The sequence below is a fragment of the Podarcis liolepis genome (assembly GCF_965112155.1).
Source record: "Podarcis liolepis genome assembly, chromosome: 6".
Lineage (NCBI taxonomy): Eukaryota > Metazoa > Chordata > Lepidosauria > Squamata > Lacertidae > Podarcis > Podarcis liolepis.
Window position 1 is genome coordinate 15974449 of NC_139559.1, and position 18290 is coordinate 15992738.

The following is an 18290-nucleotide window of genomic DNA, read 5'->3' on the forward strand; positions in this document are numbered from 1 at the left end:
TGCACATCAACCACAATTCTTTGGGTTCCTAATTTTGTGTCAACAGTTTTCAATACCTTTACTTTTTTCTTGTTAAATGCAAACAGCACAAGTAAGTAGATGCTGCTATCTTTAAAAGTTTACAAGTATTCCAGTAAAAATTTCTACATACTAGAACATTTGAACCACATTAAGTGCTCCCAAACTATGATTTGCAAACACAAATTTAAAATTTTATTTTATTTTATTGCAAACTCTGATTTGGAGGTGAGGCACTATCAACGATTTGACATAACACTGGCCAAAGATGTTTAATATATATATATATATAGAGAGAGAGAGAGAGAGAAAGGGGAGCCTGTATGAGAGACTGTGCACCAAACCATGGTTTGGCATTATGTCTGAACTGAGCCACTGTGTATATGCTGCGAAGTATATGCAACAAAAGGCAAGTGACAATCTACACATGAAATTTCACACAATGTATTTAGGAAAAATGCAATGTGAGAACTAATCCCGAGACTCATTATGCATACTTTAAGAAGCGGGAAAGTAAATCTGGATATGGTGACGATCTATCATTGACAGAGCTACAGATTGTATGAGTCTCACAACAGCTTCCATCTAGCACAGTAGTGTTTACTTTGAATGACAGTAGCTCTTCAAAAACAGTTGAAGTAGTTATCTGAAACCCTGAAGTGAAGGCGCTGATGAATGAACCAGTGACCAATGGCATACAATGCACAGGCTTGACCACTGAGCTTTGGCCCCCTCCTCATTAAACATTAATACACACATCACCATTACAAAATAACTTTTCTCAAGCTTGCAGCAGTTAGTAAGAAAGGAATGGCTGTACTTTACTCAGGGTCTGTAAAGGTTTACTTCCAAGTACCTCTATCTGCTCCAATTCCATCAGCAGCTCTGTTGTGCCTTTGCGGCACAAACTGAACACAGGTGTCGTTCCATTATCCTATGAGATTCGGCCCACGAATCCCTCTAAATAGCTAATAAGGAAAAGGAAGTCTCAAAATATGCTTCAATTGTATACTCAAATGTTATATATAAAAAAAGGAAAATGCTCTTTGATAGTAGTGAAGTTTCTACAACATGATAATCAGAGATTGAAAAACAGAGTAAAGATGGTGGATATTGCAAAACTCTAGGTCAGGGGCGTCCAACAGGTCGATCACGATCTACCAGTCAATCACGGGGTGTCTCTGGTCGATCCTGGATGTTCTTGGGACCCCGATGCCCCCCCCCCAAAGAAAAGCTCAACAACTTTGGCTCATCCTCCACCCAAATAGCTCAACAACTTTGATGGGTAGATCACTGCCAGTTTTTTATAGTGGGAGTAGATCGCAGTCTCTTGGAAGTTGGACGTGCCTGCTCTAGGTGAAATCTGATAGATAATCCCTCCACCATATCTATTGTTGGCGAAATGTTGTCTCTATTTTTCAAGGGGTAGGTATGATTTCAGGGATACCTTTAATTTTGTATGCATTGTTTCATTAAGTTTCTAGAAGTTAAATAACTAGCCAGAACCATCCTGTTTCTGTTGCCCCTCCTCTTTGGATCCAGCACAGGAATCATCCTCTTTATCAATTAGACGGTTTAAAATTCTGTGTTAACTGTGTTAAGAGCATTACAGCAAAAGCAAGAGCTTCCTTTGTATACATAAAGATTTATGCAACTAAGTTATACTCAGAGTATTTGTGCAATGATTTCAGAGGGTCTAGTCTGAATAGCACTTTTATAAGCCTAACACATTTATTATGACATTAGTTTGCATGGACTTCTGTCTGTGGTGGTCCATGAAAGCTACGTTGTAATAAATTTGGTGCACTTTAAGGTGCACTGAAATCACTTGTAAAGAAAAACTAAATGGCATTATTAATTGCCTTTATATCCTCCCTAAAGAGTCCAGGGTGGCAAACACACAAGTAACAAAACAACTAAAATATCTGAAAACAATTCCAATTCTAGAAAAGGTATCTACTAAAAAGACTTGTTGAAAGAGGAGGGTCTTCTGTAGGTACTGAAAAGATAACAGTGAGGGTACCTAATATTTAACCGGAGGGAATTCCAAAGGGTTGGTACCACCATACTAAAGGCCTGATTCCTATATTGTGTGGAGACCACCTAATAAGATGGTACTTGCAGGAAGCCTTCACCTGCAATGATCAACGACTGGATATATAATGGGTGTGAGACAATTAGGAAAAGCCACTCAAAGGGGAACATAAAAAGAAGGAGGAGCTTATGAGGAGGGCCAGGAAAACTACATTTAAAGTCACACCATGGCAGGATACACAACATGCAGCCTCAGAAAAAATTCTAGTGCAAATGCACATCAACCCAAATGTACTGACACTAAAGCATCATCAGTGCTGCTAGGGCTGTTTCCTCTTTTGCTTCTTTCTGAATTGCAGACGACATATTATTAGGACAATGTTGTTTTCCTAGCATCTCTACTCAAAAGAACAAAACCTTTACTTTGAAATATCTGCAGAACAGAGACACCGGCAGGTGGAGAAGAGTCTTTAGCAATCTGTTTTTGATGCTGTTGCTCTGGCAGTAATACTTTGTGTTCGAAACAGTGGCATGGCAAGCAGGGAAGAACAATACGATACAATATCTTTATTGTCATTGTCCCATACAGAACAATGAAACTGAAAAATCTACATAAGACATTCAAAAACCCCTAAAAACTCTGAAACCCCGTTTTAAAATGCAATATACTCCTAGAGAGACTCCTTATACTGCGTTTAACATCCCTATTTCCATCTGTGAAATGCTGTAGCGTGATGTCCTGGTGACACTTCCTGTCAAACGTGTCTGGAGTCACATTTTGTTTGTCCTGCCACAACCTGACCTTGAATACAGCCGGTGCTGGCTCTCCTCCTACCTAGCCTCTTATAGCAGGGAAATGTCAGTTCCAAATGCAAGTGGCTTCAGTCTGTCTCGGTAGGCAGGGTGGATCTCAAGGATGCAAATTTCTTTCCAGTGATGTTTACATGTGCAGAGGCTTTTAAAGCCTTTCGTGAACTGTAGGGACTTGCTGACCCCCAATGCTCTGCTCACGCACTTCCCGGTGGCAGTGTTGTTACAACATCAGCCGTAGGTCTGCCTAATCCAGAGCGATTTTCAACTCCCTTTTTTAAAAAACCGCTCATCCACCGTAGCACAGCCTTTCTGGCTTTGTGACACAGCCAGAGCTTCCCTACTGTAACACCCCTTAAACACACTCGTAACCCTCACAACAGGGTACATAATGTCCATTATGCTAATCTATTCTTGGCTCCGTTAGTCACTTGGCAGCAGACTGCAACCTCAGAGCAAGCGTGATTCTGTTTTGCTGAGAAAACTTTGCGCCCACCTTTCAAAGACTCCCTCCTCCCCCCCTTCTTCCCCCTCCTTCCTCACATCATCCAAAACCTGATGCGAGAACTGAACCTTTGCAGATTCAGTGGACGCATGAGGCTTGCATTAAGAATACGCCGGACTGCTTCCATGTGTATGTTTACACAGTAAGCCAATCCCCTCTGAGCCTCCAAGCAAACGCTATTCTGCTGGGACTACTATTCCTGATGTTTTTCTTAGGCCCGCACAGGCAGCACCGCAGAAGAGCAGTGTGACTAAGGCAGAGACAGGAGTAAGCAGCAAAATGGATGCATCTTCCATCTAGCACTACACAGAAAGGATTTCATCAGCACAATGAATCGGGGGAAAGGACGCTCTTCTGACTTGAAGACCAGGATAGACGGGTAAGGGAAATGAGTTGCATTTCTTCTGCGAGTGCCTTCAGAATGTGTTTCATTTTTGTTTTGCATGTTGTCCCTTGAAAGCTTGCAGTCAGAATATGTATGCAGGTTGAATAAGTGTAACTGATTAAAACTAAAGCTTAGATATTACAAAAAAAAAACACAACACCAGCTAAATAAAAAAATATAATCTAAAGATTTTGCTGTGCTGGCTGTTGATCACATAGGAGGAATTCAAATTATCATCAGTGCTGGACAAAATAGCAACCACATGATATTTTTGATTCCACATATTGGCATTATTTCTACTGAATAAAGTTTTCAAACCTGGAAAAACATGGTGAAATCCATACTGCCTGACCGCCTATTTAGGGTCACAAAGCATTTCAACGGACTGCTCCTTCTGCTAAATATTTTTTCCCCTCTAGTACTGCATATATCCAGCATCTAAGAGTTCAAGGACAGAGACTTGACTTCTGAGCTGCAAGAAAACATACCACTGTGCTGAGAGGCATAGGATGTGACAACGACGTCAAGTTTGTGTAAGACCACATTCAGAAAGGTAAACATGTGAAATAGTAAACAATTTTGCTAAAATAGGTCTGGAAGCATCAAACTTACATAGTACAGCAAGGCAAAACAATGTTGCTACGGTTAGAATGTTTTACCTAGGAGAACACTGAAGTGTGTTAAACACACTGATTTTCATTTTATAAACTGCATTCAAAAGCACGCTTAGTGCTAATAAAATGTAAATAATAAAAGTGTTTTAATTTAAACTTTGTTACAACAGTGGCAACAGTGTGGCCTTTTCTGCAGTGACAAATTGCTGTAAAAGTGGTAATGTATTGGTTGTATTACTAGAACAGAAGATCCCTACTCTTCTTCGAGAAAAACCCATTTAAGTAAAGGGATAGTGAATCATACATATCAGGCACGTCCATTTTCAAGAGACTGCGATCTACTCCCAGTATAAAAAAACCTGGCAGTGATATACCCATTGTTATTGCCAAGGGTTTTCGAGCTTTTTGGGGGTACTAACCAAAGTTGTTGAGCTTTTTGGGGGGGGGTTAATTAGTCCCGCGATCGACCAGGAACACCCCTGCGATCGAAGGGTTGGACATGCCTGATATATATGATAGCATGCATGCTAAAAAAAATTATAAATCACTGCCAGGATCCAGACAATTGTTCATCTAGACCCACATAAGCAACAGGACTTTGCATTGTGTTTCTCAAGCCAGCAACTATGCTCCCACCCCTCAAAATACTGAACGGTAAACCCAGGGAAGTTGCAAAAGCAATTGCACAAAGGGCAGGCGGGGAGGGGGTGTGGATACAAAAAAATAATAATTAACAAATTAAAAGAGCTAGATGCAACTAAATAGCTCTTTGGATCCTGGTTTTAAAAGATTAGACATTGCATTTTTTCTCAGACTTAAACCCTGTCTCCACCCTTCCAGGAACAAGGTATATTCAGCCTAAAGAAACTGTAGAATTGCTGAGCTGATATCAATAGAATGGACTTGGTAAAAACCACACCTGCCACCACCATGTCTCGTTTTACCAGGAACAAAAACTGAAAATTGCTTCAACGAAAACCTACAGCCAACTGCAGAAGCTTAAGCCACAATTAAGCCTGTCTTCAGGAAACAAAATTTTCACCACAAGTTCAGTCCTGGTTGCCTCTAACAGAATGAACACGTCATCAGGGTGAAGGTAACGAAACACTTTTTTCCTTTCTCCCCCTCACAGGTACAACTGAACGCTGTTTCACTGAACAATGGTAAGAACAAAACAACTGGAGTGCAGAAGATGAACCTACTTGAGACAGCAAAATCAGGCTTTTTTATATGCATCGTGGGTTGCATTATCATCTGTGCTTTCGTCTACATAAGGAATACAATCCCCAAGGAAGGCGATGAGCAAAAATTCCTCCCAGAATTAGCAGAGTGTGGCGATTACCCCGATGAGCTTTGCTCGGCCCTCTTTGATGGGAAAGATGCTGCTCCTCAAATTGGCCACTTGTGCCAGCAGGTTATCCGCAGGCAAGAAATGTCTACCTGCATACAGACGCCTTGCAACTGCTCGACACTTCAGAAGAGACTTCACTTCATCACAAGTCCTCTGTCAGAAGAAGAAGGCAACTTCTCCTTCGCGTACATCATCACCATTCACAAGGAGCTGGACATGTTTATAAAATTACTCAGAGCCATTTATGTGCCTCAGAATGTTTACTGTATACACATTGACAAAAAATCATCAAAGGATTACAAGTCGGCTGTGCAAACCCTGGTTAACTGCTTTGAAAATATTTTTATCGCTTCGAGGACAGAGAATGTTGTCTATGCAGGATTTTCCAGATTACAAGCCGATATCAACTGTATGAAGGACTTGATTCATTCAAAAAATCAATGGAATTATGTTATTAATCTTTGTGGCCAGGATTATCCCATCAAAACTAATAAGGAACTTATGCAGTACATCAAAAGCAAATGGAATGGTAAAAATATGACCCCAGGAATTGTTCAACCGCCTCATATGAAATACCGGACACATGTGAGTTACAAAGAATATGTGCATTCAGAAAAATCTTATGTGTATCCAACGAAGAATGTGAAAAGTGAACCTCCCCATAATTTGACTATTTATTTTGGGGGTGCCTACTATGTACTCACAAGAGAATTTGTAGAGTTTATACTGACTGATACACGTGCAAGAGATTTGCTTGAATGGTCAAGGGATACCTATAGTCCGGATGAGCACTACTGGGTCACCCTCAACCGCCTACCAGGTAAGCAGCTATTTATACTGAACACTGTTTCCAAGTCTTGAATATTCAAGTCCAGGAGCCAGTGAGTTCAGCTTCCCTAAGCTATTTCCCCATCATTTGACCCTTTCAGTATTGAGCAAATATTAAACCAACAGTTTTCAACACTGAAATGTGATGTCAACTTGCCAGGTACGAAATGAAAAAAAAAATCCTAATTTTTAAGGGGCTTTTCCTGACTCCACACAACCCATTGGTTGTTGTTCTTGTGTTTTTTGTTTTTATAAAAAACTATAGGCAGGAAAAGCAGATTTTTTTTCCAATCCTTAGGACCTATCTGAATGTATATTTTAAAAATAGAAATCAGGCCTCTTTTACCTTTAAACAGAAAAACAACACCGTAAAACCACTCGGTATTGATATAGGGTTTACCAATTCCACAAACTGTTATGATACTAGGTGTTCTAGGCAATGTTTATAACAGGAATAAGGAGGAACTAGATCCAGATGATAGGCCAAGTTTCAGCACAATGGTGGCAGGCAACCAATTTTTTGCCCATGTGGTTTGAAAATCAATTCTGTCTCCAAAGGCTTATCAACTGAGTGTTGAGGCTTGCAAAGCACCACACCCAGCACTATGAAAGTACTGGGTATCAGCTGACTGGTGGTGCCCATAAACCCTCTATCTAGTTGCATTCTTTACCTGCTACACATCTGGTGTCACATAGGCCAACGGGTGTAGAACGTATGGGCATGGCCTGTGACAAAACTGCTCACAGGCTAAATGGGGAGGCCCAAACCTTGGTTAAGTGGGACACCCCCTTTCTAGGTTGGTGGAATTGTCCCATATGAGGGTCCGCAGTCGTAGATTTAGAAGTATGAGCATGAGACTGGAATTAAAGGTCTCACTCATGCAAGCTCTCTCAACAGCATCTCCTATCTGCCTGCCAGGAATAGCAGAGTCAGTAGAATTCATTCTAGTAGTATCTACAGCCTTCTAAGCTCTCTTTCCTTCTTTTCCTTAGAGAGCTCCTGGCAGGCTGCTCCTTGCAAGCAATGGGGAATTATAAAGGGTGTTATGCCACAGTCCTATGCTGAAGCAGTTTCCCTACATCAGGCACGATCACATCTTTCTGGAACATGTGGTGCTCTAATGGAGAATAATTGGCACCCCTGAACCATGCAAGTTCATATTGGGCAGAATTTTTCAGAGGCCTCTCCAGATGTTGGGACTTGCATCACTGAATTTTGACATAGCGATGAAGGACTCCTGCACTACCACCACCTTTCAGAACAAAACGCAGTGCTTTTCTAAAGAGAGCTATGATTGCTGAATATTTAGTGTATCTCATGGGATGAGGAAATATTGGAACTGCAAATAGAAGAGGAACCCCCAGTCCAGAAAAGCTCGGGATTGCTAGCCACCCCTTGGGAGTAACAATACTGAGAGGTGGCCTATGAATGCAAACAAAATAACAGCTAATGTTGCTTTCAATTTGGTTGTTAGATGCTCCAGGTGCAACACCAGATGCACAGTGGGAAGGAAACATACGTGCTATCAAGTGGAGAGATCAAGAAGGGAAAAGCCACAACGGTTGCAAAGGTAAATATAATAAACTGCACACAGCACACATCCCCTGGGACAGCCATCTGCCAAACACAAAGAAAGCACAACTTCCATGCATTTGGAAACCTGCAAGTTGAGCAGCAGACTCAAGTTGAGCAGCAGACTCCCCACTGAGGAAATGGAGGCTGTGCAGCAACAGAGCTGATAAAACTACAGCCGGTGAAGGGATGAGTTGCTTCTACTGGATAACTGTCACTCCTTTCCTGTAATTGGTTTCCAATACGTACTTCAATATTCATTCACAAAGCATTTTTTAAAAAAGCAACATGCACTGACATATGTAGGAACAGATATAATGGGCTGAGAATCCAGTAGCAATTTTACAGCAATGTGTTTATTTATATCCCACAGCTTTCAGTGATGGCGCTCAGGGTAGCATACACGATCATCACCCCCTCAGTTTATCATCACAACTCACCTCAAGTGAGCTTCATGGCTAGGTGGGGATTTTAACCTGGGTCCCATTCCTAATCTGACAAACTAACCTTAATACAGTACCAAACTTATTTAGCTTGCACCTAAGAAAAACATGGTTTGTGAATAAGAAAAAGGGTTCATTTATTCCTTAAAGATCTGCATTAATTTTGAAACAGACCTGGATGCATTTATGATGGATACTGCACGTCTAAGAAGTCCTTTGTTGATCGTGTTCAGAGAGATAGTATTTGTGCAGGATCAAAAGCAAATGTGGTTTAAAAAAAAAAAGGAATCCTAGGGTTTAGTGCAGGCATAAGGCAAACTCGGCCCTCCAGATGTTTTGGCACTACAACTCCCATCATCCATAGCTAACAGGACCAGTGGTCAGGGATGATGCGGATTGTAGTCCCAAAACATCTGGAGGGCCGAGTTTGCCTATGCCTGGTTTAGTGGGACCTTGCTTAAACAACAGAACTGCCTTTCCCCACCTCTAATGTAAAATGTCCACCACATATTTCCCTTTCTGTGTTGCATGCAATCTGGGGTTGTCAATTTGCTATTTTGCTTTTGCAGGCCATTATGTCAGAGACATTTGTGTGTATGGTCTTGGGGACTTAAAGTGGATCCATGAATCTCCCTACTTGTTCGCCAACAAATTTGAGCCGGCAACCTATCCACTTGTGATGGATTGCATGGAGAGGCATTATAGGCGTAAGGTACTCCAGCAGGCTGAAGTCCCACTGGAAGCACACTGGTATTTGCAAGAACATACATTTCAACGTGAAGCAGAACAACTGAAATAACCATTGCAAATATTTGGAGGACAAAGAAGAACAAAAAAAAAAAAAAGAGGAAAAAGTATACATTCCAAAGCACATATCAGTTATGGAATCTGTGCAATACAGTAGCATGTTCTATCTCTGAGGGCGTAAAAACGGAAAACATCTTTTAACAGAAAGAAGAGACAATGTGTTCTGAATCCAGTGACTCTACCAATACTGATTTCTCCAGACTACTATCACCATCCCGAAATAGGGCAGCAATGTTAATCAACACTGTGTTCAATTAAATATTCCTTTGATGAAAATCAAGGAACAAAAATTTTAAATGTTCAGCAGTATTTCAATACAAGCACCACCACCAGCGGTAGCTTCTGGAAGGCACACAGCAGGGACCTCCACAGCAGCAGAGGCTCTCCCTGACAAATTTGCACCCCATCCAGCAGTGGTGCTCAAGGGATTAGGACTGCCCTGAATTTGCCCCCACTCCTCAAAAAATCAAGTTGCACATTAACTAGAGAAGCAACCAGTGTATATACAGTCTACCACCATCCTGCAGCTAAGTGAAGAATCTGTGGTAAAAGCTGAAATTCAGTGCACCATATGCCTTGATTCAGACGGAAGGAAGAATTAAGCCCGTTTACTGAAAAGAAAGCGGCAGTGAAGGAACAGATGGCACTGAACAAAAACATTCAATTATTTCAATTGAATGCCAGACATTATATATGTTTTGAAGTGAAAGTTTACAAGACGGCTTACAGGGAGAAGGTAATTTTATAAACTATTAAATTAATTATTGCCTAAGATTTTGAAACCAAATTTAATTATAACTGTGATGGCTGCAAGTTTTCTAATGTCAGGTAAAAAAAAAAACACCCTGTACTAAATGCATGGATCTGTTTTTGTTTGCGTGTGTGCTTGTGGTTTTCAGGACAGAGATTTGTATCTGAATGCTTGTTGTTGTTGTTTTAATTTAAGATGAACATGTTAGAACAGGGATGGTCAACAGAAGGCCCAAAGGTCAGATACAAGGCCCAAAGGTCACAAAACAATTTTTTTTACTGTTAATAAAAGTGTGTGAAAAGTGACCTATTGTTTCACTTGTAAGAGAAAGGGAGATTATTTTTGAAGCACTGAAAAACAGTTTATTTCCACACTTTAATGTTTTACCTCTCTGAATTTTATATAATAAAATGCTCTAGCAATGCAGGTGGTGCATGTGCTCCATAACTGACTGCTCACAAGCCACTGAGTAAAGCCTTACCAGATATGAACGAATCTCATCAAGTCACAATATATTGTTGCAAAGGTTGTGTGCCATCCCCAGAATCTGCCGAGCAGCAGCGAGATTGTAGGGGGTTCTGTTGTTGTTTTTTATAAAATTTTTATTAGGGTTTTCACATTTTTTTTAGACAAACACAAAAACATAAACAACTACAAACCGACACTACACACAAATAACAAGTATAATTTTAAATCCTTAATTTCTTAACGATTCTAGGGGGTTCTGGCTGCTTACCCAGGGTCATGTTTCCGCTGGGAATCAACACACAGCAGAGACTGTCATGTCTTTAATAAATATGGTTTATCAACGCATATTTACACCTGGCTCTACTTTGGAGAGAGGTCAGAGCAATACATCTCAAGAAGGAACTGCTCCCCACAGCAGTGCCACATCTGATTCCAAGACATCTCTCTGCCTCTGTGCCAGCCTGCCAAAGCACCCACATTGAGTTCTCCCTACTTCCTCCTCCTTGTTCCCCGAACACCTCTTGCCAAGCAATTCCTCCCCTTCTGCCTGTTTGCCAAGCCTAGTTTTAAAAGGTGACATTTTCCCTGTAACCCACACCCTTGCTCAGCGTAATCTTGGGAACCTCTGGATTTCTCTGTGATGAGCCATCAACACCTTTTGTCATGCTCATGGCCTCTATTCTGTGAACTGCCCTGCGATTTTTTAATGGAGGCAGTGTATAAATTTAACAGGTAAAAATAAATAAATATCCGAGGTGAGGCCCTGGCCTGGAAAGGAAGCTCAGCCTAAATTTTTTCCTCCTGGCCCGGCATCTTCCCTTCAATACTCCAAATATTATCTACATTCTACCACTTTACTAATTTCTAACATTCACTAATTCTAAATCTGTAACAATGTATTTCTAACCACCACCACCCGGCTTTTCCCCCTTCGGCCCACTGTTTAAGCATGCTTAACTCTGTGCTGGATATAGGCCTGTGTTCAAAAATTGTTAAACCCTCTGTCACCTGCAATCTCAAGTGTTGCAAGTCTATTCTACCATCTCATTCCGCTGAAGCTAGCTGACTGCTAGTTTTATTGTCCTTATATTTTAAGCAGAAGATGAAAAGTTTGGAAACGAGCCTAAAAAGACATTATTTAACAAAGAAGGTTCAGAAAAAAGATTACTCAAACATTTTAACCCCATTATAGCTATAAGTGTTTCACAAAAACTTGCTTATATGTGAAAAAAAATCCTATGATGAGGCCTGCTTTCACAGAGACAGGCTTCATTTTAGGTATGAACTAAGTCTTGTGTCAATGGAAGCAAACACTTGTCCCTTTTAGATCTATCTTCCTATCCACCTCAGCCCTAATTCAGACTTGCAAGCTGAACATGCAAATTATATTTATTGGGAACTGCTGAAAGCTGAAATGCAAAGCTCTTTTATATACATGGTATAGGATGAGAGAAAGGAATCTGGATGTGACTCAGAAGCCAGATAATTTCTACTAACGCTGCACTTGATCACTGCCGTAATGATGGGCAAAAAGGAATATATGCCAGACAAACATTTTGCTTTCAGCCACTTAACAGAGTGTTCATAAACAGGATCTAGAAAAATAAAAAGCAGCCACAGGAAGGATGCGCCTCACCCAACATCTCTACACTATCATAAAACACTGACTTTGGGAATAGAGCTTTTTGTTTGCAGGACTCCATTGCTAGTCCTAGTTTGCAGTGAAAACCCTTGTTCCCTGAAAGCTACAGAGCAAAGCCAACAGAGCCCAATTCCTACCTCTGCTCAACAAGTTGATAAGGTAGTTTGGTAAGGTGGCAGCAGCACACAACATTTTTCTCAGACATGCTCCCTTTCCCCTCACCATCCCAGAAACAACTGCTACATTCACCATAGGGATCCAGGTCAACGGCCTAGATTAGCTGTTAGTTACAACAGAACATATATATTCAGCAGCCAATATAGCATAAAAGGGAAAGTGTCTTATGTTCTACCTCCACAAGGAAACCAGAGTAATTCCCATTACAGTGAATTCCGAGGTTTCTTAGAAGCATGCCATCATTTTGCGCTTTGACAAATGCTCCTTTCCAGTTGAACACGGAAGGCTTTAGGAGTTATGAATGCCTTCAGCTATGTATACAATAGCGAGGCTTGTTCCTCTTTTATAGGTAGAGAATCTAAGCCGCATAAAAGCAGACCGTAGCAACATACTGTTCTACTGGGTTTCTTTCACGGCTTCAAAAAGGTCTCACTGTTACCAGCCAGCTAGTGGGAGTTACACCAAGTCTACTGTGAGGCAGCCAAATGAAGTTCCCACCACCACAGTGAAAAAGTAGCCAGGCCTTCTCTGCTTTGACCTGCAGCTTAAGCAGAAAGTCATCAGAACAAGCCATTAAACATTTTCCCACAACCACGAGAATTTTCTTTGGCAGTGGAGTTTATTTTAAATAACCTCTAACCTCAGGACCAGTCATCTGCTCCACTATTTATTTGGGAAACTAACCCCCATGTCCCTTGCTCTCTCAAGTATTTTTTTTTTTTAAGATAACATTAAAAAAAAACCCATACATCAGCATATGAATCTTATATGCTTCATATCTTGTAGAGAATCACTGACGTACCAGACTTACTTCAAGGTGGGGGGTGGAATTGATATTCTGACTAGATTTAAGCTATAGAAACTGGCAGAAAGCTGTGACTGCAGGTGGGGATTTTTCTCACGCACAATTGTAATTTGAAATTAGCTTTTTAAACAAACCGCTGTAATGCTTCAGTTATGTTTCTCTTTTCAAAAGGGTGTTCAAGCAAGGGACCATAATGCTGGCTTTCTTGTGGGAGCCAGCATTGGATCATAGATCATAGAATTGTAGAACCCTAGAAAGGGACCCCACAAGTCATCTAGCTCAACCTCCTGCAATGCAGGAATCTCAACATGACAGATGACCACCCAACCTGCTTAAAAAGCTTCAAGGAAGGAGAGTCCAACACCTCTTGTGGGAGTCTGTTCCACTGTCGAACAGCTCCACAATGCTAAGTTTTAGAATCAAGGTCGAGAACAGAGAAAAATCAAAGGAAAGCCACTGAAACACTAGTTAGGACACTAGCAAAGTGTCCATCAGTGTGATGGGCTGTATTTATTTTCTGGATTTAGTGACTGGATGTGCTGTAAATAACAACAACAACAACAACAACAACAACAACAACAACAACAACAACAACAACAACAACAACAACAACAATATTTATACCCCGCCCATCTGGCTGGGTTTCCCCAGCCAATCTGGGTGGCTTCCAACCAAGTATTAAAATACAGTGGTCTGTTAAACATTAAAAGCTTCCCTAAACAGGGCTGCCTTCAGATGTCTTCTAAAAGTCTGGTAGTTGTTCTTCTCTTGACATCTGGTGGGAGGGCATTCCACAGGGCGGGTGCCACTACCGAGAAGGCCCTCTGCTTGGTTCCCTGTAACTTGGCTTCTCGCAGTGAGGGAACTGCCAGAAGGCCCCCGGTGCTGGACCTCAGTGTCCGGGCAGAACAATGGGGGTGGAGACGCTCCTTCAGGTATACTGGACCGAGGCCGTTTAATGGTAATCTGGGGCTGGATCCCAGCTTTTCATGATTCCACCCCCTTATAAAAATGAATGCCTCTTCTGTAGGAAAGAACAAAGGAGCTGCAACTGAGAAGTAGTGAGTGAAATAACCAAGTAGTGAGTGGAGAGAGGTTACAGGCATAGGTGGAAAACTGAGTGGAGCCTGTCCAATGTCAGGAGCAAGGGAGCACATTTTACCTTTATGTTTTCCCCAACAGTAGCCCCCAAAACTTTATCAGTGGGAGCCATTAACTTATGTGGAAGAAGGCAACAGAGTGCTATGAAGGATCCCCCTACCAAGAGCTGTTTAATGGTGGAAACCCATGTATGGATGCATCCCTTCCAAAGGAACCAAGCACCAGAAACCCAGTGCAACTAAGATGCACTTCCGTGAACCAAATATTGTGAAGCCTTATTTACTTGGGATCCATTTGCCCGCTTACCCAGGACGTAGAGGTTGCAAGAAGCACCAGGGATTCAGTTCCTTCGGAGAAAAAAGTTTATTGTGATCTGCGCAGAGGCAACCAGCAGAATTGTTTCCAAAGGCTGGTGGCCCCTAATACACGTAAGCAAGCAATATTTATACCCCTGCAGCACCTCCCGACCACCCCACCACCAGTAACTCATCATATCATATTCCTCGATTTGCCTTATTGCCTCTTTGGGTGTTGCTAAAGCATTTTGCCAGTGCACTCCTTTCGCTTATCAGCCAAGCCTGCATATCTTGTTTGCTCCAGATGCATTTCTCCTCCTTCCCTCCGTGCGTTGCCTTCCAACTGTCAATGCACCCCCTGCCTACTCCCTTCAATTGTACTGTACATACATATGATATTCAACACCATTGGCAAGAATGTGGTGAGCAGTAGGCCAGCAATTCCAATTACCTTTTGCCACTTTTTGCTGGTGCTATAGGGACTGTGCAACCCAGGTATAGAATAAAATAAGAAATGCAGCAAGGAATAAACACCTTCACCTTCCAATTACTGAGCCTTTTGAGCATATTGTCTTCATGAAGGCAACTGAGACAGCTAAAGAAACATAGCATGAAAGCAAAGATTCTCACCACAGCCACAAAAAACAGCAGCACTCACAACAGCTTCCAAGGAGATCATGTGACCCATGGCTATTACGGCCCTCTTGTTAAAATTCAAAAATTCTGTAAATTGTTATCTAAATCAAGAGAAACAAATGTGGATCCCAGTGGCACGCAGGTGTATGAATAAAAATCTCCCATTCACAAAAGTTTGATTTAAGAACTGATTTAAAAAATCAGAACAGACCACATTTAGCTTGGGCCAATTGCTCTGTTAAGAAGAGAATATACTTGAACTAAACATTGAACTTAATTACTTCCAAGTAGACATGTATTGGATAGCACTGCTAGTGTTGTGAATATTTTTTTAAAGAACAAATCTTTAAAATAGTTGATGTCATAAATGTGTGATCAGCTTTACTGTATGCACCTTATCGATTCCAGATGGACTACTATACAGAATGCAAGCAACTTATCATATCCATTGCTGTTTACTAGGGTTGTACTGTTCACTTAATTATCCTAGCTGCCTGTTACAGCTATATGATTATGTGAAAGGAAACAGCATGATGCACGGCAGCCAACAAATTAATTCCATGTACAGTGGTGCCTCGCAAGACGAAATTAATCCGTTCCGCGAGTCTCTTCGTCTAGCGGTTTTTTCGTCTTGCGAAGCAACCCTATTAGCGGCTTAGCGGATTAGCAGCTATTAAATGCTTAGCGGCTATTAAAGGCTTAGCGGATTATCGGCTAAAAGGCTATTAGCAGCTTAGCGGCTTAAAAAAAGGGGGGGGAAGCGGGAAAAAATCGGAATACTTGCAAGACGTTTTCGTCTTGCAAAGCAAGCCCATAGGGAAAATCGTCTTGCGAAGCAGCTCAAAAATGGAAAACCCTTTCGTCTAGCGGGTTTTCCGTCTTGCGAGGCATTCGTCTTGCAGGGCACCACTGTATAACAAAAGACTTTGCACAATTTCTTTTTAAAGTCATAGCACATATGTAATAGCTGTTATTACCAAGTTCAGTATATCTGTATAGAGATTCAAATATTGCACCATCTCAAATGAGGAACAATGTCTTGTCTGAACGTCTTGTATTTGTTTTTTTTTACCTAGGCATTTGGTTAAATGTGACATTTTAATTTTTGCCGTTGTTTTGCTGCTTGTCCACTTCGTGACAGAATTGTTAACTTGTTTATTGGACTTTTTAATATGATTTTGTAATTTTTTTGTGTATTATTTTTATTATTCTGTTCCCTACTCCGGGATTCAAAACATTCAATGAAGAGCGGGATATAAATACTGTAAATAAATAATAAAGACAGAAACCTGTGCAAAAGTGTGCATTATGATAAGATGAAATGAATCTTCTTTTCAAAACAAAATGCTTAAGATTACATTCAAACCTGCTGCATAAGTCTTTGTGATTTCATTTCATTATATGTACCTGCAACTAATTAATTAAGTACATCTATTCCACCTTTTTCACCAAGGAGTTCAAGGTGGCAAACATGGTTGTCCCACTCTTCACTTGATCCCCACACCACCACTCTGAGCGTAGGTTAGGCTGAAAGGCAGTGACTGGCTCAAGGCTATCCAGTGGTCTCTCAGGTTCAACAATCTAATCACTACATCAGCAACGATAAATCTAAAGATGCTCACAGGTGAGCTCTGCTCTGCAGAAGCCTTAACTAGGTCGTCATTTGTTTCCAATGTACATATCATTTTGTAATGCATTGATCTTTAGGCTGAAACTAAGGGAGACACTGGAAATAGTACAGAAGCACACTACATATGGTTCCATCAGACGTGTTTTGTTTTGCTCCCTCGAAATAGTTAAGTGTGTTGCGCTTCTTCAATACACTAGCATTTTACTCAGGTTCATAAACAAGTTACTTGGCTGGTGACCACTGGCAAGAAATGGCTTGCTTTGACTTTATATTCACAACGGCCTGGTGCACACATCACATTAAACCATCACATTAAATCATAGTTTATTTTAACTATGTTTCATTGTGACATGCAGACCAGGCCAATATGGGAATTGCTACGAAGTGGTTCCATCCCACATCGCAAAGAAAGTGTTTGCACGTTGAAAAAACAGTTGGTTCTTCTCTCTCTTTCAAAATACTAATGGAGGGAGATGTTTCAACCATAGCCTAGTTACAGTGAGATAAAGGCTGTGTGTGTGTGTGTGTGTGTGTGTGTGTTCAGCAAACTGGGGGGAGGGGGAAATGGAAAATTGTTAAGAGGGTGAGTCACTACATCCCTTCAGAGAGCCTAGCAACTGGTACAGCTTCTGAGCAAAGTACAATAATTAGATTAGATAGGACAAGCGTTGTCCTCATCCAGAGCTTCCTTCCTTCTACTGATACGCATCAATGCTACTCATGCTTCAGTTGTTTTTCTGAACATGCATTTACAAAATGAATCCAAAGTCTGCCCCAGCCCTTGCCCTCAGCTTGCAGCCTAGCAACAACATTCATGTTTGGTAAATCACAGTGAGGTAGTAGCGCAAATAAGCAACAGAATATGTAGTTACAACGAACCAATTTAATAAACTTCTGCTTCTCAAATTATTTTGATATAGCAATAGGAACACATTGATCTGGGTTTTGGACAGGCACTGCCAATGAGTTGTAGTGGCTATACCTCAGCTTGGTGGGAGAGCATCTATTTTACATGGAGAAAGTTCCAGGTTCAATCATCAACAAGGTTCACTATAAGGCTGAGTGTATGGGGTGATAGGGGAGGGGTACTACCTCTGCTGGGGGACATGCTGTGCTCTTTCTGGGGTAGCTTGTCCACCTTTGTTCCCCACCCTGCACTCAGCTCTCACCTGTGGCTCCTAGAAGCTGTCAGCATGTGACAATGGCCACACCCTGGAAACGGCTTTAACTGGCTGGCTAAACCAGGTGAGGGTAGCTGATAAGCCTCAAACCCTCAGTGGTGAGTTAGAGGCTTGCCCTGTGTGCAGAGACAGGCTCTGGCAAATTGAGCAGATAAGACTAGTAGTGGATTCAACGATCAAGAAGGCGGTTTTTGCACGTGCTGTAGATGGAAGTAGATGATAGATGGGGCTCATC

General features: G+C 41.4%; 2 protein-coding genes across 9 annotated transcripts in view; one reads left to right on the forward strand and one right to left on the reverse strand.

Moving 5' to 3' along the window:
• RTF2 (replication termination factor 2) overlaps positions 1–18290 on the reverse strand; it is a 63066-nt gene that overhangs the window by 21976 nt on the left and 22800 nt on the right. The gene's annotated exons all lie outside the window — the stretch shown is intronic.
• Positions 1–18290, forward strand: part of LOC310709050 (beta-1,3-galactosyl-O-glycosyl-glycoprotein beta-1,6-N-acetylglucosaminyltransferase 7-like) — a 35311-nt gene that overhangs the window by 10233 nt on the left and 6788 nt on the right. For 2 of the 8 annotated variants that reach the window (XR_014527297.1, XR_014527299.1), the window contains exons 2-6: positions 3583–3746; positions 4172–4305; positions 5499–6537; positions 7539–8116; positions 9131–10545. Coding sequence is in view for 4 of the 8 variants with exons in the window: in XM_083508176.1 (XP_083364302.1) it covers positions 5559–6537; positions 8021–8116; positions 9131–9360 (1305 nt within the window). In the remaining 4 variants the exon portion in view is untranslated. Of the gene's footprint in view, positions 1–2474; positions 3747–4171; positions 4306–5498; positions 6538–7538; positions 8857–8987; positions 10546–18290 lie in introns of those variants that run through there. The other 6 variants (XM_083508176.1, XM_083508175.1, XR_014527298.1 and 3 more) reach the window with 5 other exon arrangements.